Consider the following 24,275-nt stretch of genomic DNA (forward strand, 5'->3'; position numbering starts at 1 on the left):
GGTTTCTAAAATATCATCAGTATTTTAGTGCTTCACTGATCAACATCATTTTATTTTGTAAACATAAACACGTCCTTAAATACCTGCAACACACTCAGAAAACTGCTCAATGCTCTCAATGCTTTTTTTTTATTAATAATTCAGATCTTGTCCATTTTTATATTGAGTTTTGCTTTTTTCTCTGTCAGTATGTATTTCATTATAAGTGATTTAACTTTGTTTAGAAATTTGAAGAGAGTTTGGTCAATTTAAGATCCCTGAGTGTGAGTGTCCATACATTTAATATATGAGACACACCGGCTTAAACAAAGTGGCATTAATAGAATAATAATAATAATAATAAAACTGCTCTTCAGTAGATGTACTAACTACAGGGAGGAAGTGACGTCACACTAGTGAAGTGAATGTGAACTTGGATCAGTCAGAACACGCTTCAACCAGGAACACTTCTCCTTAATCTGTACTGAATTTAATTACAGTTTCAGCAGAAAAAACTGCATAAAACAGCCAGTTCTGACACCCCAACAAGAGAGAAAAGGGTACGTACCTTAATTACTACTGATTTATAGTGTAGAATGTGTACAGGTGAGTCTTTGTACAGGTAAAGTATGAACTGTGTCATTTCATACACTTCTGTAGCAGAAGGAACTTGATTATATAACTTTGTTTTTATCTCGTCCTTTAAAAAGAGAAATTTAACCTCAGTAACCAAACCTGTACATTAGTTTAGAGAAACAGAATATTAAATCCTGAACATTTAAAACACTGAACATTAAAAGTTACTTCAATAATGTTTTACACTTTGCTTGTCACAATGCTGAACCTGTATTTCCACTTTTCTCTCCCCGCAGTTCTTGCCTGTACAAGCAGTGAATTCTTGTTGATGAATGAATCAGTTATTTTATTTGCTCGGTGATGTTCAGGTTAAGAGAAACAGAAAAATCAGTTTTATCAGCTTTTATCAATTTAAAGTTTTATATCCATAGAAAAACAATGACATGATCAGTAGCGCTCCAGAGATTCATTTGTGCAGCTCATTTAAAAGCAGCTTCAGCGTTTTTTTCTGTCTGTAAAAGTATTTATTTTATTATTGAGTGGAGCATAAACACTCTTACACACAACAGTAAGTAAACAATTATTATTGATTCATTACTAATCAAAGACCTCTGAATAAAAATCTGTACTTATTAAAATATAACTACATTACTACATTATTTAGACGAGGCTTGAACACACAAACTATGGTTTTATATTAATATTGTGGGAACTAAGTGATGTGTTTTCCTGATTTAGGGATTAAAAAGCAGGAGGAGTAAAAAATGGCAGAATCATCATTATGACTAAAAAGACGCCGCACAAGAAGCATGGATGAACCACCTGTGTGTAAGTTTCACTGTTCATGTACAAGACATTTAGATTCAGAGTTTATCTTCTTATTAGTTCCTTGTCCTTTAGACAGTGACAAAAATGTCATGATTGGTTCAGAATCAACCTGCATTAATTCATCATAAAATCTGGTCTGATCTTCATCCAAATATTTAATCTACTTAAACTTATTCACTCATAATTATACTAAACAACAGAACTACAACAGAATCATTAAAAGAAAAAGTGTTTTGTAAAACAGGTCAGTCCAAATTAGAACCTAAATGAGTTGCTGTGGCATCACCAGAAGAAAGTGAATCTTAGTAAAAATCTGACAAATTCTGATAAACTAAAATGAATGAATATCAGATCATGTGAGTAATGCAATAATCCAGGTCATTGCAAATACGTTCAGAAAGCTTTTTTGCAACTTCATTTCAACTGTATTTTGAAACGTCCAGTGACTGCGACCACAAACTGTTGAGCAGCTAAAGTCACATCAAGCAAAAACTGCAACAATTAGTTTCCTCAGTTCTCGAACCATTAAAAAGTTAATAATTCATAGTAAATGTGTTAAACAGTTATTAACATGCATCTGTCTTAACTTTTTTGAGTGTTGCAGGCATAATTTCATAATAATCTTTTTCAGTTAAATAAAGAAATCACAGATTCTTCTTACTGCATTTTACAAAATGACCCAACTTTTTTTGAAATAGAGTTTGTAATTTAAATGATTTAATAGGTAGAAGCAAAGTTTCTGCTTTCTAAATGTTGAGGTGAATGTCTTCAGTTGTATAAAGTGTATAAATGATCTTTTGGTTCTTTTTGTTTCTGTTAAATCTGTCAGTCACACGTGATTCCAGCAACATCCTGTCTGAAAATCAGCTGCTGTGTCCCATCTGTATGGATGTGTTTACTGATCCAGTTACCACCTCATGTGGGCACAACTTCTGCAGGAGCTGCCTTACACAACACTGGGATAAGAGTCCACAATGTCACTGTCCAATATGTAAAGAGAAATTCACCAAGAGACCTGAACTCAAGATCAATACAACACTGAGGGAGGCTGCAGATCCCTTCAAGAAGAAAAGTGAAGTTGATAAACCTGAGGTTCTGTGTGATGTCTGCACTGGAGAGAAGCAGAAAGCTCTGAGATCATGTCTGGATTGTGGTGTGACTTTCTGCGAGTCTCATCTAGAACCTCACAATTATGTCCCAAACTATAAGAAACACAAACTCATAAATCCTGTGAAGAACCTGGGGCGCTACAGATGCCAAAAACATGAGAAACCTTTTGAACTGTTCTGTAGAGATGATCAGATCATGGTCTGTCAGTTCTGCACTTTAGATGACCACAAGAACCACAACATTATTCCTGTTAAGGAGATGATTTACAAGAATAAGGTAAGAAATATTGATGCTATGTCATCTATTGCCTAGTTTTCTGTTTTAATTTTTCTGACCTTCTGGATTTGACAGGCTGTCTTGATAAAGCTGCATTTATGTTTCTGTGTCATGACAAAAGTGTTTCTATAGATGTAACAAGCTGTAAAAATATCAAACCAATGGTCACCACTAAGGGCCATTTCATATAATTTGCTTACATCATGTGCTTTTCCTGTGACATCAACTCTTAATTTTATTTTAAATATTTAAATGAAATTGTTCAATAATTAATTACAACTACTTGTTTTTATGTTTCTTGGATTATGACAGCATTGTGAGAAAAGTGTTGTGTCTTTATGAAACCAAAGGAAACAATTTAACCTCTCAAATGTTCTTCTCTGGCTCAGCTGCGCAAGAAACAGACGGAGATGCAGCAGATGATCCAGGATCGACTGAAGAAGAGTAAATATAATGTACTACACTCTAACAAAGAAACATTAAAATAAATAATAGTTAAAATAAAATTTTTCTTCCTACAGGAAGACACAAAAAAGGAAAAATCTGACAGCATTAAAACCTTCACTGATCTGATTCACTCCATTGAGAAGAGTCAGGCTGAGACACTGAAGATGATGGAAGAGAAGCAGAAAGTCATAGAGAATCAGGCTGAACAATTCATTAAAGATCTGGAGCAGGAAATCACTGAACTACAGAGGAGAGAAACTGAACTGCAGAAGATTCTGAACACTGAGGAACATCTCAACCTCCTACAGGTCAGTGTTCCTCTATCTGTCAGTGTTCTTCTATCTGCTCAATGTTCCTCTATCTGCTCAATGTTGCTGCAGAACATCACTGAACATCTTTGTAATGAAGCTAATGTCTGTTTCAAGGTTTACATGTAAAAGTTTGGTTGTTTGAGGTGCTGCAATGTACAAACAAAAGTGCACCAAACTTTTACATGTAAACCTTAAAACAGACATTAGCTTCATTACAATCTTTCACTATACTGAGAAATTTCTCGTCTTTTCTGACCTGCTGTAGATTCACCAAACCATCTGCAGTCCTCTAATCGCCAAGAACTGGACCGATATTAGTATCAACACTGATCCAGATGTGAGGAATCTGATAAAATCTCTCTCTCAGCTTCAGAACACCCTGGATGAGATGTTGAGAGAAACAGGTGAGCAGTTTCATGTTCCAGTGTTTAGACGTTGGTGGACAGTAAATGTAGTTCATGTCTTAAATGTTAAAGCTTTAGTAGATTCTGTGTTTACATTAAAATCACATCTTTATAATCATATCAATGATTTTGTTGTAAACAGTCTCCACAGAACTGAAGAGGATTCAGCAGTATGCAGGTACAGAGCAGCTTCTGTTCTTCTCTTTAATCATTCATTCATTTTCACTAACCACTTCATCCTGGTCAGGGTCACAGTGGCTAAACAGGAGCAAACATTCACATGGGGTACCAATCCATCACGGGGCAACACACACTCACACATTCACTCACTCACACACCATGGAAGACTGTAATAGCCACTCCACCCTCTGCATGTGTTTGGAAGATGAGAGGCCTGTACAATACCAAAAGGAGAACATAGCAAATGCCTTAACAACAGTGATCATGACCAAAGCAAAAGAATGAACCCACTTCATCAGTGGCATCATCATACAAATCTCACCAGATCTTTCCTGGAACATAATTGTAACATTTTAAACAATACAAATTATTTATTTCCTTTTTATTAGAAATCCCCATTTGTCATCATTTAATATTTGATTTAAAAATGATAATAAATAATTTATTGATGATTTCATATCATATACTGTGTGTTTCTTCTAGTGGACATGACTCTGGATCCTGATACCGCTCATCCTAATCTTGTTCTGTCTGCTGATGGACAACAAGTAACACATAGGAACATGATGCAGAATCTCCCCGACACCCCAAAAAGATTCACTAATTATACCATAGTTCTGGGAAAGCAGAGTTTTTCCTCGGGTCAATTTTACTTTGAGGTGCAGGTCAGTAGGAAGACCGAGTGGAGTTTAGGAGTCATCAGTAAGTCTGTAAACAGGAAGGGGAAGTTTATACTGAGACCTCAGGATGGATTCTGGGCTGTGGTTCTGAGGAACAGGGATGAGTATAAAGCTTTTGCTGGTCCTTCTGTCCTCCTCTTTCTGAAAGAGAAACCTCAGAAGGTCGGAGTGTTTGTGGATTATGAGGAGGGTCTGGTCTCGTTTTATGATGTGGAGAACAGGGTTCATATCTACTCTTATACTGGTCAGATGTTCACTAAGAAACTCTATCCGTTCTTCAGTCCTGGTAATAATGATGGAGTTAAAAACTCAGCACCACTCATCATCAATCCTGTAATAAAAAGTGAGTCAATTTTATTAACTGATGAATGGGAAGATTCTCACATATACTCATTTACATTTATTACATTTATTTGCCCATGGTTTTAAAATGTAGTGAATCTAAAGTAAGACAGTTGTAATCATTCATAAAACAGAAAGAGAGAATAGTGTATTAATAAACTCATCAGCTTGTTCTGTATCATCAGGATAATAAATAAAGAATAATAATGAAGGACGCTTGATTACCTTTAAAAAAAAAGTAAAAAAATTTAAAATGCTAAAAGGTTTAATATGTGATTAAGTATGTGCTGAGTACCTCAACATTTCATGGGATCAGATTTCCAAGTGCTACAGAAATGACCAGTGTACAATTCTTATTATTTTGACATTTAATATGGGTTCATTAATTTTTTTAATGTATTTCTAAAGTTTATTGGGTCAACATAAATACTTGTGGGCTTTTTATATTTACAGTACTAAGTCATTCCTTTTTTCTAAATGTAACACAAATTTTCTTTGATTAATGGTTGATTCTGGAGTATTTTTAATTCTTGGGATTAAGACTAGGTGATGTGTAGATATAAACCATATAAGAGTATAAATGTATCTGTGGTTATACTGTAGATTGTTTTAGTGTTTATACTGTAACCTGAGAGTAAATGTTGCTTCTTATCTCACTGTAACTACACAGAGCTGCTTTATAGCATTTCCATGTGCTACAGAAGATAAAGCCTGACAGAGAAACGTGATATTTTACTTGTAAATGACAATAAATAATAAAGAGTTTGTACTGAAAATGGCTCACCAGCTTTGTTGTGTAACAACTTTGGAATAAATTGACACATCACTTAAAAATGAGTTCTTCTCGTCCAGCATCAGCACCTGACCTAGCTGCAAAGTGAAATGAGGGAGTACTTGGCAACCCAATATTAATGTACATGGATTTGAAACGGGATTTACTACAAGCTCATGGTCAGGTGTCCACATGCATATAATAATATGCAAATATAAATTTAGTGATGCAAACCTGGTGAATGAAGCCTAGATTTCTTACATTACTGATAAGTCTGGTGTAATCTGAGATCTGCTTTCTGAAGTGACACTAATGTAGTAACTTGTGACGTTCACTGTTATTTTGAATCATTTGTTGTCAGTGATTTTTCTGTTTTTATTCCTTTTCCCTGAAGCAGTAAAATAAAACCATTCCCTGATCATCATGATTCCTTGTGTATAATGATAAAACCTTTATGAAGAGAAGTGTCCAGTATATGTGAGATTCTAACAGAGACAGGAGAAGCAACTCTTCGGTGGTTTCCAAATAAAAAAACAGCAACACTGCAACCGTTCTTTCAAAAACAAGACTTGACAAGTTTTTGGTTCGTGGTTTAAGAAGACAAAGATCAATCCTGACCAACTTAAAAGTGTTTGGTTGGGGGGGGGGGGGGGGGGGGGGGTGTTAGTGCTAATGACATGGGTAACTTCAACATCAGAGAAGGTGCCAAAAATTCTGAGGGGTACAAACTTGTTCTGGAGTGAGATAAGCTTTAACGTAAATCACCTATTTTTCAGGTAGGCGGTAACAGATGAAGTGATATCACTGTAAAGTGAAAGTAAAACTGAATTAACAACTGAAGCAACACTGAGCAGGAATACATGCTGAATTTACATCTGAACAGAGGATAAACGAGCACAAAGTGAGAAACGAAGAGGAAGGTACGTACATTCATCACTGTCATTAAAATATCAGATCATAGAGAAAACTTTTAACAACTAATTAACTGAATGTCCTGCTCGGTGACCAAACCTACACCCTTGTTTGTAGTTTTTAAGTGCATCATAAATATGATTGTAACTAAAGTAAACTTCATATTTAAACAATGATATTGTATTTTATAATGTGTAAGGACAAATCTTGAGGTCAGTTGAGCCTTGAGTTTGGGTTAAACCAATGTTCAAAGCAAATCTAGTCCTGGTAACAATCTGCAATCTGCAGCACCTTAAAATGTAAAGTATGTAAACTGAGAGATGTGTTTTACTGCTGAAAGGATTAAAGCAGAAGAAAAAATGGAAATGGAGGAATTTTCACCACCACAAACAAAGAGAAGCAGACGGGAGAGCAGAGATGATTCGGTTCAGTGTAAGTTACCCATTACATACCGTACATGTATTCTCTACTGTCCCAACTATTTTAATAACTGAGTTGAATAACAATCACCAAAAACCTGTAGTCTCTAAATTCTGAGGTCTTGCAGTTGTTTTTCTTTTTTGCATCATTAATGGTTGTTTTGTGTGAGAGTCACTATGTGGCTTAATAGAAATGTTAAAAATATTATTATACTGGTACAGTACTTACTGTAATTTACTGTCATTTTTCATTCTTTACACTGTAATCAAACTATTCATGTAAAAATGTTTTAATGCTTTAATAATGCCATTCCTGTCATTAAAGCGTACACACTAGAGTGGTTTGTTTTAGGGGATTTTGAAGTTCTCACATTACGTTAGCTAACTAACATCCTCCCCAGTGTTCCCTCCATTCTAGTGCTTCATGTGTACCGTTTTGTTTTTAGTTTCTGTTCCCCGTCTCCGCCCCTCGTGGGGGATTTCCTCCCAATCATTGTATACACCTGTTTCTAAAATAAGTGATTAAGTTTGAGTGTGTGTGTGTGTAGGTTTGTTGTTTCCAAATCATATATATACAAAGCCTTGTTTCCTTGTTCTCTGATTAACTGAAAATGCTTTTGGATTTTGCCTTAAATAAAGAGTTTGTCAAACGTATGCATGTGGCCAGCCTGCTTCATCAACCCAGCATTACACTGACTATACTGACTATACAGTGCAAAATAAATGAATGAGTTCTATTTATACATGTTCCTTCATATTTTCTTTTATATTTTACAGCTCCTTGTTCGTTCAGCAGTTTCCTGTCTGAAGATCAGTTCCAGTGTTCCATCTGTCTGGATGTGTTTACCGATCCAGTCACGACTCCATGTGGACACAACTTCTGCATTAACTGCCTTACACAATGCTGGAATCTGAGTCCACAATGTTACTGTCCATTATGTAAAGAGAAATTCACCAAGAGACCTGAACTCAAGATCAATACAACACTGAGGGAGGTTGCTGATCACTTCAGGATGAAATGTCAGGTTGATAAACCCAAGGTTCTTTGTGATTCCTGCACTGGAGAGAAACAGAAAGCTCTAAGATCATGTCTGGATTGTGGTCTGACGTTTTGTAAATCTCATCTAGAGCCTCATCATAATGTTCTAAAACTTAGAAAACATAAACTCATAAATCCTGTGAAGAACCTGGAGGACTACATATGTCAGAAACATGAGAAACCTTTCGAACGGTTCTGTAGAGACGATCAGACGAGTGTGTGTCAGATCTGCTGTTTGGATGATCACAAAAACCACAACATTATTTCTATAGAGAAGGAGACTGGAGAGAAGAAAGTAAGTCGTACTGATTCATGTCTTGCTCTCTTCAGTGCCTAGCAGTGTTGGTACAGGCAATACGCCTACCTCAGTTACAAACCAGTCCACAAACCAGTTGAATGGAGTTAATCTGACTTGTCATTTTGTAACTAGCTATACAATCATATCTTTTATTTGGTAAAAGCTACAGAACTTTGTAAACTTGTTTAGTCTCTGTGAAGTCATGGTATTGATTTGGTCTTCTGTAATGACTCTATGAAACCCATTGTCTTTTAACCTTTTTATCCCTAAGACTCAACTGGGTAAAACACTTACAGAGGTGCAGCAGATGATCAAGGATCACCTGAAGAAGATTCAAGAGATCAGACAGTCAGTAGAGTTTAGCAAAGTAAGTGGAACATAAACTCGTTCCTTCTTCTAACACCAAACATATCTCCACTGTTATGTTATGAAAGTAAAAATTTCCTTTTTATTTAGAAAACCACAAAGAAAGAGAAAACAGATCGTAATAAAGTCTTCACAGATCTGATTCGCTCCATTAAGTCAAGTCAGGCTGAACTACGGGAGATGATGGAGAAGCAGCAGACAGCCATAGAGAACCAGGCTGAAAGATTTATTAAAGACCTGCAGCAGGAAATCACTGAACTAAAGAGGAGAGAAACTGAACTGCAGCAGCTTCTGAACACTGAGGAACATCTCAACCTCCTACAGGTCAGTGTTCCTCTATCTGCTCAGTGTTCCTCTATCTGTCAGTGTTCCTCTATCTGTCAGTGTTCCTCTATCTGTCAGTGTTCCTCTATCTGCTGTGTTCCTCTATCTGCTCAGTGTTCCTCTATCTGCTCAGTGTTCCTCTATCTGCTCAGTGTTCCTCTATCTGTCAGTGTTCCTCTATCTGTCAGTGTTCCTCTATCTGCTCAGTGTTCCACTATCTGTCAGTGTTCCTCTATCTGCTCAGTGTTCCACTATCTGTCAGTGTTCCTCTATCTGCTCAGTGTTCCTCTATCTGCTCAGTGTTCCTCTATCTGCTCAATGCTGCTGCAGAACATCACTGAACATCTACTATCTGTCAGTGTTCCTCTATCTGCTCAGTGTTCCTCTATCTGCTCAATGCTGCTGCAGAACATCACTGAACATCTTTCACTGTACTGAGAACTTTCTCCTCTTTCCTGACCTGCTGTAGGTTTATCCAACAATCTGCAGCCCTCCAACCACCAAGAACTGGACCGATATTAGTATCAACACTGATCCAGATGTGGAGACTCTGAGAACATCTCTCTCTCAGCTTCAGAAAACTCTGAACGAAAAACTCAATAAAACTCTTCTGTCTCTGAATGAGAAGTTGAGAGAAACAGGTGAGAAGTTTCATGTTCCAGTGTTTAGACGTTGGTGGACAGTAAATGTAGTTCATGTCTTAAATGTTAAAGCTTTAGTAGATTCTGTGTTTACATTAAAATCACATCTTTATAATCATATCAATAATTTTGTTGTAAACATTCTCCACAGAACTGAAGAGGATTCAGCAGTATGCAGGTACAGAGCAGCTTCTGTTCTTCTCTTTAATCATTCATTCATTTTCACTAACCACTTCATCCTGGTCAGGGTCACAGTGGCTAAACAGGAGCAAACATTCACCAGGGTACCAATCCATCACGGGGCAACACACACTCACACATTCACCCACTCACACACCATGGAAGATTGTAATAGCCAATGCACCTTCTGCATGTTTTTGGAATATGAGAGGCCTTTACAATACCAGAAGGAGAACATACAAAATGCCTCACAGATAGTGATCATGATTAAAAGAATGAACCCACTTTGATATGAATACAGTGTGATATAATAAATGATTTATTAATGATCTCACATACTGTGTGTTTATTTCAGTGGACGTGACTCTGGATCCTGATACAGCTTATCCTAATCTTGTTCTGTCTGATGATGAAAAACAAGTAACATATGGAAACACAGAGCAGAATCTCCCCGACACCCCAAAAAGATTCACAAGGTACAGTTTCATCCTGGCAAAGCAGAGTTTCTCCTCAGGTAGATTTTACTATGAGGTGCAGGTCAGTGGGAAGACCCAGTGGAATTTAGGAGTCGCCAGAGAGTCTGTAAACAGGAAAGGTAGGATTACACTGAGACCTCAGGAAGGATTCTGGACTGTAATTCTGAGGAACAGGGATGAGTATAAAGCTTGTGCTGATCCCTCTGTCCTCCTCACTCTGAAAAAGAAACCTCAGAAGGTCGGAGTGTTTGTGGATTATGAGGAGGGTCTGGTCTCGTTTTATGATGTGGAGAACAGGTCTCATATCTACTCTTATACTGGTCAGATATTCACTGAGAAACTCTATCCATACTTCTGTCCTTTTGAGAAACATGGAGGTAAAAACTCAGCACCACTCATCATCACTCCTGTAATAAACACTGAATAAAATGTATTAATCACTGTTTTATTACACTAATTATACTTGTCATGACAAACACATCATAACGTCATGATGTAACAGAGGTGGAAATGTGATCGTAAACATGCTGCTGTCCCAACATTTTTGGAAGATGTTCAAAAACAAATATTTGATTGTTTAAAAATAAAAGTCGTGTTTGATGTTTGATTTTCTACTTCATTGTTTTTATTTACAAATCAATGCTTTAAGTTTTATTTCCTAATTCACATCCTGTCATATTGAGGTTTGTATTTCTTTTCAATATGTCTAATTAAAGTGTTTAATTAAGTGATTTAACTTAAAAATGTAGAGAAAGTACAATTATAATAATGTAGAGTAAAATGTAGGATCCCTGAGTGTGTCTGTATGTTATATATACCACGCACCAGCCTAATAATAATAATAATAATAGTTTCACACATTTATGAGGATTTTGGTAAATAAAAGACCGTGTATTATTAAAAACGCTCTTCAGTGACGTCACACTAGTAAATGAAAGTGAAACTGGATCCGTCCTGAAACTTAGGAACACTTCTCCTTAATCTGTACTGAATTTAATTACAGTTTCAGCAGAAAAAACAACATAAAACAGCCAGTTCTGACACCCCAACAAGAGAGAAAAGGGTACGTACCTTAATTACTACTGATTTATAGTGTAGAATGTGTACAGGTGAGTCTTTGTACAGGTAAAGTATGAACTGTGTCATTTCATACACTTCTGTAGCAGAAGGAACTTGATTCTATAACTTTGTTTTTTACTCGTCCTTTAAAAAGAGAAATTTAACCTCAGTAACCAAACCTGTACATTAGTTTAGAGAAACAGAATATTAAATCCTGAACATTTAAAACATCAAAAGTTACTGTAATAATGTTTTACACTTTGCTCGTCACAATGCTGAACCTGTATTTCCACTTTTCTCTCCCCGCAGTTCTTGCCTGTACAAGCAGTGAATTCTTGTTGATGAATGAATCAGTTCTTTTATTTGCTTTTATTGTTCAGTTTGTTGTGTCTTGGTACGTGAACTGTAAAAGCAAGTAATTAAAAGAATGCACACGACAGCAAGCGTGATTTACATTTATATTTATATTTATATTTACATTTATATTTATATTTATATTTACATTTATATTTATATTTATATTTACATTTATATTTATATTTATATTTACATTTATATTTATATTTATATTTACATTTATATTTATATTTATATTTACATTTATATTTATATTTACATTTATATTTATATTTATATTTACATTTATATTTATATTTACATTTATATTTGTATTTACATTTACATTTATATTTATATTTATATTTACATTTATATTTATATTTATATTTATATTTATATTTATATTTACATTTATATTTATATTTACATTTATATTTATATTTACATTTATATATACATCTTCTGCATTTAGCAGATGCTCTTATCCACAGCGACTTACAGAAGAGCTTCCATAGTAAACATTTCATTTCTCTAGTTTAAGTAAACAACAGTCCAAGAACACAAGTGATCACTGCTCTTTATTATCCACCATACTTATCCTTCATCATGTTCTGCATATCCTTCTTATTACCTTTTCTAACAGTGCCACCAACTGGTGAAGCCAAGTAACAGTATTTATGAACATGTACTTTTCCAAATGTAACACAATACATGAATACTGTTTACAGAACACATCTTCCCCCGTTGTAAAAAAAAATTTAAGCATGTATCATTTAAGCATTGTCATAACATAAACTAAATCTGCACTTTCGTTTTTCCTAACTTAGCATTGTAAACAACATTAAACTGAACAACACACTGTTAAACAAAACCTGGTCCTTTACCACAACTTTCTATCATTTGTATTAGTACTCTGGGTTCAGGTGTTATAGTCTTTTAACCAGGCTGGTGGTCTCCGTTTACGCTGGTTTACTCTCCGGTTGTCTACTCCAACCCTGGGGGATGAAACAGAAGTGTGTTTTTCTGTTTGTGTAGGTATTTGATTAGGTAGCATTGCTAGGTGCACTGCATCCCACGAATGTCCATCACTTAAATTGTAGCTGTGTTTTCCTTTCTTTTCCAGGATCTTAAGTGGACCTGTGAATTTCGACTGTCCTTTGTTAACATGAGTAGGTTTTCTAACCCGGACCAAATCACCTTCTTTAAACAACGGTGTTTTGGCACAACGTTTAATGTCTGTATAGGTTTTAATCTTTAGTTGTCTTTTCTCAACTCTGTGTCGCAGTTCATTATCTACACAGCCAGTTTCACTAAGGATGTTGAGCTTGGTTCTCATTTGTCTCCCATAGAGAAGTTGAAAAGGAGACTTGCCTGTTGTGGCGTGAGGTGTAGCTCGTTAATTCTGTAGGAATTCAGTAACAAAAGCTTTCCAAGGAACCTTCTCCTCTCAGCTGTTAGGATAGTCTCTTTCAGCACTTTATTCCAACGCTCTACTGCACCATTTCCCTCTGGATGATATATAGTTGTATGGATATGTTTAACATTTCTTTCTTGCAGGAATCAGAGCTCTAGAGTGCGACCTAATTTCTCAATGGTGCAACTAAAAAAAATCTGAGGTCGCACCGGTGCGACCAGCCATTCGAGAGAAAAGAAAAAAATGTCTTCACGACTCTGAAAGTCTCCCTGTGGTTCAACAACAGACACACATTAGGCCCATATCGTGGTCTAAACCAATCAGAGATAGTGAAGAGGGGGACAATACTGTAGCAGTGATATGTGAGCGACATTCAGCTTAGCCAATCAGAATGCAGCACCAGGTTTATACAGGTGCGTTTGGACGTTCTGCAGTTAGTTTAGTTTTGTATATGAGATTCGCTGTATGGCCCCAGAATTGAAGTTCGGGTGCTGGAGCTAGGTGGTGTAAAGTGCTGTAACGCTCATTGAAGTCCAGACTAAACAGTTAAAGTGACTCTACCTTGTCGTGTGCCTTTATTCCCACACCTCCACCACCGCACGCAGCAAAAGACGCGTAGCAAAAGCCACTTCAGGCCATTTTGAATAATAATCCACTATGGTTAAGACAAATTTACAATCGGCTGGTCCTGTCTGGAACAGGCCAACAATGTCCATGGCTTTTTTCTGCCAAGGTCCATCTGGCAATGGAACAGGTGTCAGTGGTGCAGGTGCAGTTCTGCTGTTTTATCATTTAGTTGGCATGTCACACACATTGTAATTATGGAATTAACCATTTCTTCCATTTTAGGCCACCAATACAGTTCTCTTAGTCTTTGTTTGGTCCTTACGATACCTTGATGGGTCTCATGAGCAAGATTTACTACGTGTCTATGCAGATGTACAGGAACAAGCACCCTGTTACTTCCTTTCATTACACATGTGCCATGAATGGAGAGTTCATCCCTCAACTTGAAATATGGGATCATTTTAGCTGGCAAGGTTTTTGATGTTGCAGGCCGTCCAGTCTCCATGTATGTCCGAAGTGTGGTTATCTCTGGGCAGGAAGAGCAAGCAACAGTAAAATCAGACACCGGTATGGCAGCAAGAAACATGGTGACAGTAGCCACAGTCTCTGGTTCAGTATCTACAGTCGTATCATTGTGGTGAGGTAACGGTAAGCGAGATAGGAAATCAGCAGCACGATTATCTGCGCTCCTTCTGTACATGATGTCATAATTGAAGCAAAGTAGCCTAGCTGACCAACGTGCTATCCATAAACCCGCATGTCCCATGCCTTTGGATGTCAACAGTGTAGTTAAGGCTTGGTGATCGTTCCGCAAGGTGAACTTTGTACCCCACAAATATGTCCTCCAACGTTCTACAGTCCAAACGCATGCTAGGGCCTCTTTTTCAACCACGGAGTACTTCCTTTCAGTAGTCGTGAGAGTACGTGATGCAAAAGCAACTGTCTTTTCCATGTTATTTGGGTGTATCTGTGTTTAAACACCACCTATTCCATAGTCCGAAGCATCTGTTGATACTATTGTAGGAAGGTTTGGATCGAACAGAGCCAGTGCAGAACTCTCAGTCATCAGCTCCTTTACTTTCTGAAAACTTGCTTGTGCAGCATCAGGCCATGTACAGTGCCTTGCAAAAGTATTCAGCCCCCTTGAACTTTTCAACCTTTTGCCACATTTCAGGCTTTAAACATAAAGATATGAAATTGTAATTTTTTGTGAAGAATCAATAACAAGTGCGACACAATCGTGAAGTGGAACGAAATTTATTGGATATTTTAAACTTTTTTTAGAAATAAAAACCTGAAAAAGTGGGGCGTGCAATATTATTCAGCCCCTTTACTTTCAGTGCAGCAAACTCACTCCAGAAGTTCAGTGAGGATCTCTGAATGATCCAATGTTGACCTAAATGACTGATGGTGATAAATAGAATCCACCTGTGTGTAATCAAGTCTCCGTATAAATGCACCTGCTCTGTGACAGTCTCAGAGTTCTGTTTAAAGCGCAGAGAGCATCATGAAGACCAAGGAACACACCAGGCAGGTCCAAGATACTGTTGTGGAGAAGTTTAAAGCTGAATTTGGATACAAAAAGATTTCCCAAGCTTTAAACATCTCAAGGAGCACTGTGCAAGCGATCATATTGAAATGAAGGGAGTATCAGACCACTGCAAATCTACCAAGACCCGGCCGTCCCTCTAAACTTTCAGCTCAAACAAGGAGAAGACTGATCAGAGATGCAGCCAAGAGGCCCATGATCACTCTGAATGAACTGCAGAGATCTACAGCTGAGGTGGGAGACTCTGTCCATAGGACAACAATCAGTCGTACACTGCACAAATCTGGCCTTTATGGAAGAGTGGCAAGAAGAAAGCCATTTCTCAAAGATATCCATAAAAAGTCACCTGGGAGACACACCAAACATGTGGAAGAAGGTGCTCTGGTCAGATGAAACCAAAATCGAACTTTTTGGCCACAACGCAAAACGTTATGTTTGGCATAAAAGCAACACAGCTCATCACCCTGAACACACCATCCCCACTGTCAAACATGGTGGTGGCAGCATCATGGTTTGGGCCTGCTTTTCTTCAGCAGGGACAGGGAAGATGGTTAAAATTGATGGGAAGATGGATGGAGCCAAATACAGGACCATTCTGGAAGAAAACCTGTTGCAGTCTGCAAAAGACCTGAGACTGGAACGGAGATTTATCTTCCAACAAGACAATGATCCAAAACATAAAGCAAAATCTACAATGGAATGGTTCACAAATAAACTTATCCAGGTGTTAAAATGGCCAAGTCAAAGTCCAGACCTGAATCCCATCGAGAATCTGTGGAAAGAGCTGAAAACTGCTGTTCACAAACGCTCTCCATCCAACCTCACTGAGCTCGAGCTGTTTTGCAAGGAAGAATGGGCAAAAATTTCTGTCTCTCGATGTGCAAAACTAATAGAGACATACCCCAAGCGACTTGCAGCTGTAATCGCAGCAAAAGGTGGCACTACAAAGTATTAACGCAAGGGGGCTGAATAATATTGCACGCCCCACTTTTCAGTTCTTTATTTTTTTAAAAAGTTTAAAATATCCAATAAATTTCGTTCCACTTCACGATTGTGTCCCACTTGTTGTTGATTCTTCACAAAAAATTACAATTTCATATCTTTATGTTTAAAGCCTGAAATGTGGCAAAAGGTTGAAAAGTTCAAGGGGGCTGAATACTTTTGCAAGGCACTGTATATTTAGTGTTCTCTTGAAGAACAGCTCGCATTGCTTCAACCACAGTAGCATAATTGGGCATGAATTTAGCGTACCATGCTGTCAGACCTAGAAACGACCTGAGTGTAGATGCGTCCAACAGTGCTGGAGCATCCCGAATAGCCTTGAGATGAGCATCATGGGGTAGTAGACCTTCTTTGCAAATCACGTGACCTAAGAAATTGAGTCTTTCTCGATGAAATGTGCATTTTTCATCATTTATGCGTAATCCTGCGTCTGCTAACGTCTGGAGTACTCTCTGAAGGTTTAGATTTTACATTTACATTTTCAGCATTTAGCAGACGCTTTTATCCAAAGCGACTTACACAGTGAGAGGAACACAATGAGCAATTGAGGGTTAAGGGCCTTGCTCAGGGACCCAACAGTGGCAACTTGGTGGTGGCGGGGCTTGAACCGACAACCTTCTGTTTACTAGTCCAGTACCTTAACCACTGAGCTATCACTGGCCCATGTTCATGTTCATGTTCCAGATCATGTTCCGCAGCTGAGCGACCATACACAACTGTGTCGTCGAGGTAACATTGAACACCTGGAATGTTTCTCAGAACAGTCGTCATAAGTCTTTGAAATGCTGATGGTGCTGAGGCCAGTCCATAGCAAACTCTTTTGTATCTGAACAAACCTTCATGGGTAATAAATGCCGTCAAGTCTCTTAGTTATCTTCATGTAGTGGAACTTGGTGATAAGCGTTTGCCAGGTCTGTAGTAGAAAACATTGTGGCTCCCCTCAGTTGTGAAAACAGTTCCTCAGTGTGTGGTATTAGATAACTATCCACAATGACAGCTTTATTAGGCTCCCTGAGGTCCACGCACATCCTAATTCCACTAGACTTTTTCTGAGTGACCCAGCCTGATGCATTAGTTCTCTCAATGATGTCAGCTTCTAGCAAGTAGTTCAATTCTTTGGATACTGCCTCTCTGACTGAAAAGGGTAGACATCGAAGTTTTTGTTGCACAGGCGTAACACTCTGTCATAGTTTTACTTTATGCACAAAGTTCTTGCACAGCCGAGCACAGGCTTTTTGGAGACCTCGCTAACTGGTTGAACTGAAGAAAGTACTTTGTTGCCTGAAATGCAGATTTTTAGCGAAGTTATTAAATCCATACCAAGTAGGGGTGTTCCCGTTCTTACAATATAGAATGTAGCAGGGACAGAACAGTCCTCATGTTTCACTTTTGTGTTGAAGTGTCCTAGTACAGGTAACTTATCTTGTGAGTATCTAACCAGTTGTATGTTGCTGGATAACAATGGAAGGTCATCAAAGTATTTCTGATAAATGTCCAGAGGCAGGAGTGACACAGATGATCCAGTATCAACCACCAGTTGGAGAAGCTGTGTACCCTTTTTTGTGTCTAATTCAATTGTACATGAAATCTTATTTGCAGCAGGGGCTGAATTGTTCATGTAGAGTACAGTCAGTTCTGGAACTTCTATTTCTCTAAACTGCTGTTTAGCAGCTGAACGACACACCTTAGCAAAATGTCAAATTTTACTGCACAATTTACATGTTTTCTTAAGTGCAGGACACATCGTTGAGTTAGCTAAATGATTATTTGAATCACATCTGTAACGTTTACATGCTGTCCGTGAACCACTGTGAACATCAGATTTTCCTTGACTTTTTTTTATGATTGCTCTTGGACGTTTGCTTAGCATGTAATGCTTGTACCGCATGCTCCACCGGCTGCTTAAACATGCTAGCATTTGCTACAGCATTTTCCACTTGCGCCGCAATCTGTATAGTTTTCTCTAGAGTCAAATCTAATTTGAGCAACAAACGTTCACGAATGCGATGACTGCATGCTTTTTCCACAATCTGATCTCTTAACATCTCGTCTTCTTTATCTCCGAAATCACATAGCGATGTAATATCACGTAGAGCCGCTACACACAGTGCAGTGGTTTCATCCGGCCGTTGCTCTCTCTGCCAAGACAATAAAGTAAACTTGCATGTTTTCGGGTGTCTGGCCAGTCATCTCCCTCTGCATTAACTACAATTAAGTAATTCTTGAACGTCTTCATCCACATTGCAAATGGTATTGCGGGCTCACCCGGGCACTGAAGGAAAGGTGGAGGTAGAGGGACTGCCATCCTCATCACCAGTTTGTTGTGTCTTGGTACGCTAACCGTAAAAGCAAGTAATTAAAATAATGCACACGACAGCAAGCGTGATTTACATTTATATTTATATTTACATTTTCTGCATTTAGCAGATGCTCTTATCCAGAGCGACTTACAGAAGTGCTTCTATAGTGAACATTTCATTTCTCTAGTTTAAGTAAACAACAGTCCAAGAACACAAGTGATCACTGCTCTTTATTATCCACCATACTTATCCTTCATCATGTTCTGCATATCCTTCTTATTACCTTTTCTAACAGTGCCACCAACTGGTGAAGCCAAGTAACAGTATTTATGAACATGTACTTTTCCAAATGTAACACAATACATGAATACTGAATACAGAACACAACATGCAGGTTAAGAGAAACAGAAAAATATGTTGTATCTGTTTTTATGTAAGTAAGGTTATCAGCTCAGTAGAAAAACAGTCATGACCAGTAGAGATGAATTTGTGCAGATTATCATTTAAAAGCGGCTGTAGTGTTTTTTTCTGTCTGTAAAAGTATGAATTTTAATATTGAGCATAAACACTCCAACACACAACAGGAGGTAAAAACTAATTCATTAATGTTCAGAGACGTTTTATTAAAAATCTACACTTATTTAGAAAACACATTAACACCCCAACTATCAGTAACACCTCATGTTTTATATTGATTTTATAGGAACTAAGTGATGTGGTTTTATTCATCTAAGGATTAAAAAGCAGAATGGCAGAATCTTCACCACCACGACTAAGGAGAGGCAGCACAAGGAGCATGGATAAACCACCTGAGTTTAAGTTTCACTGTTTATACAATATTTGTTAGGTAAGAGACATGGGTGGTATTTTTGACACTTAGATTCAGAGTTGATGTTCTTTTTTTGTTCCTTTTCCTTCAGAATCAACCTGGATTTCTGTATTATTTCATCATAAAATCTGGTCTGATTCTCATCCAATCATTTGATCTGATTAAAAAACTCAATTAAGTTGTTTTGGAAATTCTGTAAACAATGCAAGTGTGTTACTTGTACTTTTATATAAACTAAATACATTTAGGTTGGTCAGTAAAAACACTGGAGATCAATTTAATACAGATTCAAGAGAATTAACAAATCACAGATTCTTCTTTTCTCTGTATTTTACAAAATGTTCAAACTTTTTTGGAAATGCTGTTTGCAATATAAATGGAATATATATATATACTGTATATGTACACCGATCAGCCATAACATTAAAACCACCTCCTTGTTTCTACATTCACTGTCCATGTTATCAGCTCCACTTACCATATAGAAGCACTTTGTAGTTCTACAATTACTGATCTGTTTCTCTGTATACCTGCTTTCACCCTGTTCTTCAATGGTCAGGACCCCCACAGGACCCCCACAGAGCAGGTATTATTTAGGTGGTGGATGATTCTCAGCACTGCAGTGACACTGACATGGTGGTGGTGTGTTAGTGTGTGTTGTGCTGGTATGAGTGGATCAGACACCGCAGCACTGCTGGAGTTTTTAAACACCTCACTGTCACTGCTGGACTGAGAATCATCCACCAACCAAATATATCCAGCCAACAGCGCCCCGTGGGCAGCGTCCTGTGACCACTGATGAAGGTCTAGAAGATGACCGACTCAAACAGCAGCAATAGATGAGCGATCGTCTCTGACTTTACATCTACAAGGTGGACCAACTAGGTAGGAGTGTCTAACAGAGTGGACAGTGAGTGGACACGGTGTTTAAAAACTCCAGCAGCGCTGCTGTGTCTGATCCACTCATACCAGCACAACACACACTAACACACCACCACCATGTCAGTGTCACTGCAGTGCTGGGAATCATCCAGCACCTAAATAATACCTGCTCTGTGGGGGTCCTGTGGGTGTCCTGACCATTGAATAACAGAGTGAAAGCAGGTAAAAAAGGTATGTAAAGAAACAGATGGACTACAGTCAGTAATTGTAGAACTACAAAGTGCTTTTATATGGTAAGTGGAGCTGATAAAATGGACAGTGAGTGTAGAAACAAGGAGGTGGTTTTAATGTTATGGCTGATTGGTGTATATACAGTATATATAGTTTCTGCTGAATGTTGAGGTAAATGTGTTCAGTTGTATAAAGTGTATAAATGATCTTATGCTCCTTTTATGTTTCTGCAAAATCTGCAGTCGCTCATGATTCCAGCAACATCCTGTCTGAAGATCAGTTCCAGTGTTCCATCTGTCTGGATGTGTTTACTGATCCAGTCACCACCTCATGTGGACACAACTTCTGCAGGAGCTGCCTTACACAACACTGGGATAAGAGTCCACAATGTCACTGTCCATTATGTAAAGAGAAATTCACCAAGAGACCTGAACTCAAGATCAATACAACACTGAGGGAGGTTGCTGATCACTTCAAAAATAAAAGTCAAGTTGATGAACCTGAGGTTCTGTGTGATGTCTGCACTGGAGAGAAGCAGAAAGCTCTGAGATCATGTCTGGATTGTGGTGTGACTTTCTGTGAGTCTCATCTGGAGCCTGACATTAATGTAAAATAAAAGAAACACAAACTTATAAATCCTGTGAAGAACCTGGAGGACTACACATGTCAGGAACATGAGAAACCTTTCGAACAGTTCTGTATAGATGATCAGATCTGTGTCTGTCAGTTCTGCACTGAGGGAGATCACAAGAACCACAACATTATTCCTATAGAGGAGGAGATAATAATAAGAAGAAGGTAAGAAACACTAGTAAAATAGTGTAAATCAGTCTTTATGAAACACAAGGAAGCAATTGAACATTTACTATTATCTTCTCAGACTCAGCTGGGTCAGACACAGACGGAGGTGCAGCAGATGATCCAGGATCAACTGAAGAAGATCAAAGAGATCAACCACTCAGTAGAGCTCAGCAAAGTGAGTAAATATAATGTAGTACACTTTAACAAAGAAACATTAAAATAATAATAGTTAAAATAAAATTCTTCTTCCTACAGAAAAACACAGAGAAAGAAAAATCTGACAGCATTAAAACCTTCACTGATCTGATTCACTCCATTGAGAAGAGTCAGACTGAGACGCTGAAGATGATGGAAGAGAAGCAGAAAGTCGTAGAAAATCAGGCTGAACGATTCATTAAAGATCTGCAGCAGGAAATCACTGAACTACAGAGGAGAGAAACTGAACTGGAGAAGCTTCTGAACACTGAGGAACATCTCAGCCTTCTACAGGTCAGTGTTCCTCTATCTGTCAGTGTTCCTCTATGTGCTCAGTGTTCCTCTATCTGCTCAGTGTTCCTCTATCTGTCAGTGTTCATCTATCTGTAAGTGTTCCTCTGTCTGCTCAGTGTTCCTCTATCTACTCAATGTTCCTCTATCTGCTCAGTGTTCCTCTGTCTGTCAGTGTTCCTCTATCAGTCAGTGTTCCTCTGTCTGCTCAGTGTTCCTCTATCTACTCAATGTTCCTCTATCTGCTCAGTGTTCCTCTATCTGTCAGTGTTCCTCTATCTGTCAGTGTTCCACGATCTGTCAGTGTTCCTCTATCTGCTCAGTGTTCCTCTATCTGCTCAGTGTTCCTCTATCTGCTCAGTGTTCCTTTATCTGTCAGTGTTCCTCTATCTGCTCAGTGTTCTTCTATCTGCTCAAAGCTGCTGCAGAACATCACTGAACATCTTTCACTATACTGAGAAATTTTTCTTCTTTCCTGACCTGCTGTAGGTTTATCCAACAATCTGCAGCCCTCCAACTACCAAGAACTGGACCGATATTAGTATCAACACTGATCCAGATGTGGAGACTCTGAGAACATCTCTCTCTCAGCTTCAGAAAACTCTGAACGAGAAACTTGATAAAACTCTGGATGAGAAGTTGAGAGAAACAGGTGAGAAGTTTCATGTTCCAGTGTTTAGACGTTGGTGGACAGTAAATGTAGTTCATGTCTTAAATGTTAAAGCTTTAGTAGATTCTGTGTTTACATTAAAATCACATCTTTATAATCATATCAATGATTTTGTTGTAAACAGTCTCCACAGAACTGAAGAGGATTCAGCAGTATGCAGGTACAGAGCAGCTTCTGTTCTTCTCTTTATTCATTCATTCATTTTCACTAACCACTTCATCCTGGTCAGGGTCACAGTGGCTAAACAGGAGCAAACATTCACCAGGGTACCAATCCATCACGGGGTAACACACACTCACACATTCACTCACTCACACACCATGGAAGATTGTAATAGCCAATGCACCTTCTGCATGTTTTTGGAATATGACAGTGATCATGATTAAAAGAATGAACCCATTTTGATACGAATACAGTGTGATATAATAAACGATTTAATAGTGATCTTACATACTGTGTGTTTATTTCAGTGGACGTGACTCTGGATCCTGACACAGCAAATCCTAAACTTGTTCTGTCTGATGATGGAAAACAAGTAAAACATGGAAACACAGAGCAGAATCTCCCCGACACCCCAAAAAGATTCATGAGCTACATTTTCATCTTAGGAAAGCAGAGTTTCTCCTCAGGTAGATTTTACTTTGAGGTGCAGGTCAGTGGGACGACCGAGTGGAGTTTAGGAGTCGCCAGAGAGTCTGTAAACAGGAAAGATGAGATTACACTGAGACCTCAGGATGGATTCTGGTCTGTAATTCTGAGGAACAGGAATGAGTATAAAGCTTATGCTGATCCCTCTGTCCTCCTCTCTCTGAAAGAGAAACCTCAGAAGGTCGGAGTGTTTGTGGATTATGAGGAGGGTCTGGTCTCGTTTTATGATGTGGAGAACAGGGTTCATATCTACTCTTATACTGGTCAGATATTCACTAAGAAACTCTATCCATACTTCTGTCCTGGTAATAATGATGGAGGTAAAAACTCAGCACCACTCATCATCACTCCTGTAATAAACACTGAATAAAATTAATTCTTCAGTAAAAAAAAAAAACCTTAACGTTACATCATGAAGTACATTATTTTGTAACAGAGGTGTAAAGTAATTTAGTAAATAAACTTTGTTATTGTACATTAATTAATCTGTGTAATTAAACTGCTTCTTTTACTCCAATAAATGTTCATCGACCTTCGTTATCTCATAAATAAATAAACAATTGTTTACTTCATTGTGTTTGATTATAAAAATGGAGTGAAGCTGCTCACTCTCACTGCTGCACACAAAGACAAACAGGACGATGCTGCACTGGACGATCTCACTGACCAGTCAGTCCTAATAAGTGAAGCTTCTAGTGCAAAAGTTAGAATATCAGTATTTTACTGTTAGTGCATTAAATCCTCATAGTCATATTGTTACTCGAGCAAACGCGGCTGCAGTGTCTGTCTTAAGCTGTTGCAGGATGTTGTGAGGAAAATAAGGAGAAACGATTACCACAGAACGGCTTACACCCAAGCTTTAGAGAAAGAGCTGAAACTGTAATATGACTAGAGCAGTATAAAGGGAGGCCCACAGTCCTGTTCTTTGTTCTTCTGCT

The 24,275-nt window shown here is 38.0% G+C and overlaps 1 protein-coding gene and 1 pseudogene across 1 annotated transcript; both read left to right on the plus strand.

Annotated features, from left to right (window-relative positions):
* Window positions 1-575: 575 nt before the first annotated feature.
* LOC134325611 (uncharacterized) lies at window positions 576-10,987 on the plus strand. The gene is made up of 13 exons (XM_063007861.1): window positions 576-585; window positions 2,213-2,769; window positions 3,159-3,224; window positions 3,291-3,524; window positions 3,793-3,931; window positions 4,074-4,109; window positions 4,595-5,134; window positions 8,014-8,570; window positions 8,845-8,940; window positions 9,030-9,263; window positions 9,733-9,904; window positions 10,056-10,082; window positions 10,440-10,987. The coding sequence occupies exons 1-13, from the start codon at window positions 576-578 to the stop codon at window positions 10,985-10,987; spliced, it is 3,216 nt and encodes a 1,071-aa protein (XP_062863931.1).
* Window positions 10,988-20,934: 9,947 nt separating this feature from the next.
* Window positions 20,935-23,808, plus strand: LOC134325612 (E3 ubiquitin-protein ligase TRIM39-like; annotated as a pseudogene).
* Window positions 23,809-24,275: the final 467 nt, after the last annotated feature.

The sequence above is a fragment of the Trichomycterus rosablanca genome, chromosome 13, assembly GCF_030014385.1.
Source record: "Trichomycterus rosablanca isolate fTriRos1 chromosome 13, fTriRos1.hap1, whole genome shotgun sequence".
Lineage (NCBI taxonomy): Eukaryota > Metazoa > Chordata > Actinopteri > Siluriformes > Trichomycteridae > Trichomycterus > Trichomycterus rosablanca.

Bases quoted from the DNA above. Each gene is read 5' to 3' on its own strand.
- LOC134325611 (XM_063007861.1), top strand. The intron at 2,770-3,158 runs GTAAGAAATATT...TCTCTGGCTCAG, and splicing joins AGATGATTTACAAGAATAAG to CTGCGCAAGAAACAGACGGA. The intron at 9,264-9,732 runs GTCAGTGTTCCT...GACCTGCTGTAG, and splicing joins AACATCTCAACCTCCTACAG to GTTTATCCAACAATCTGCAG.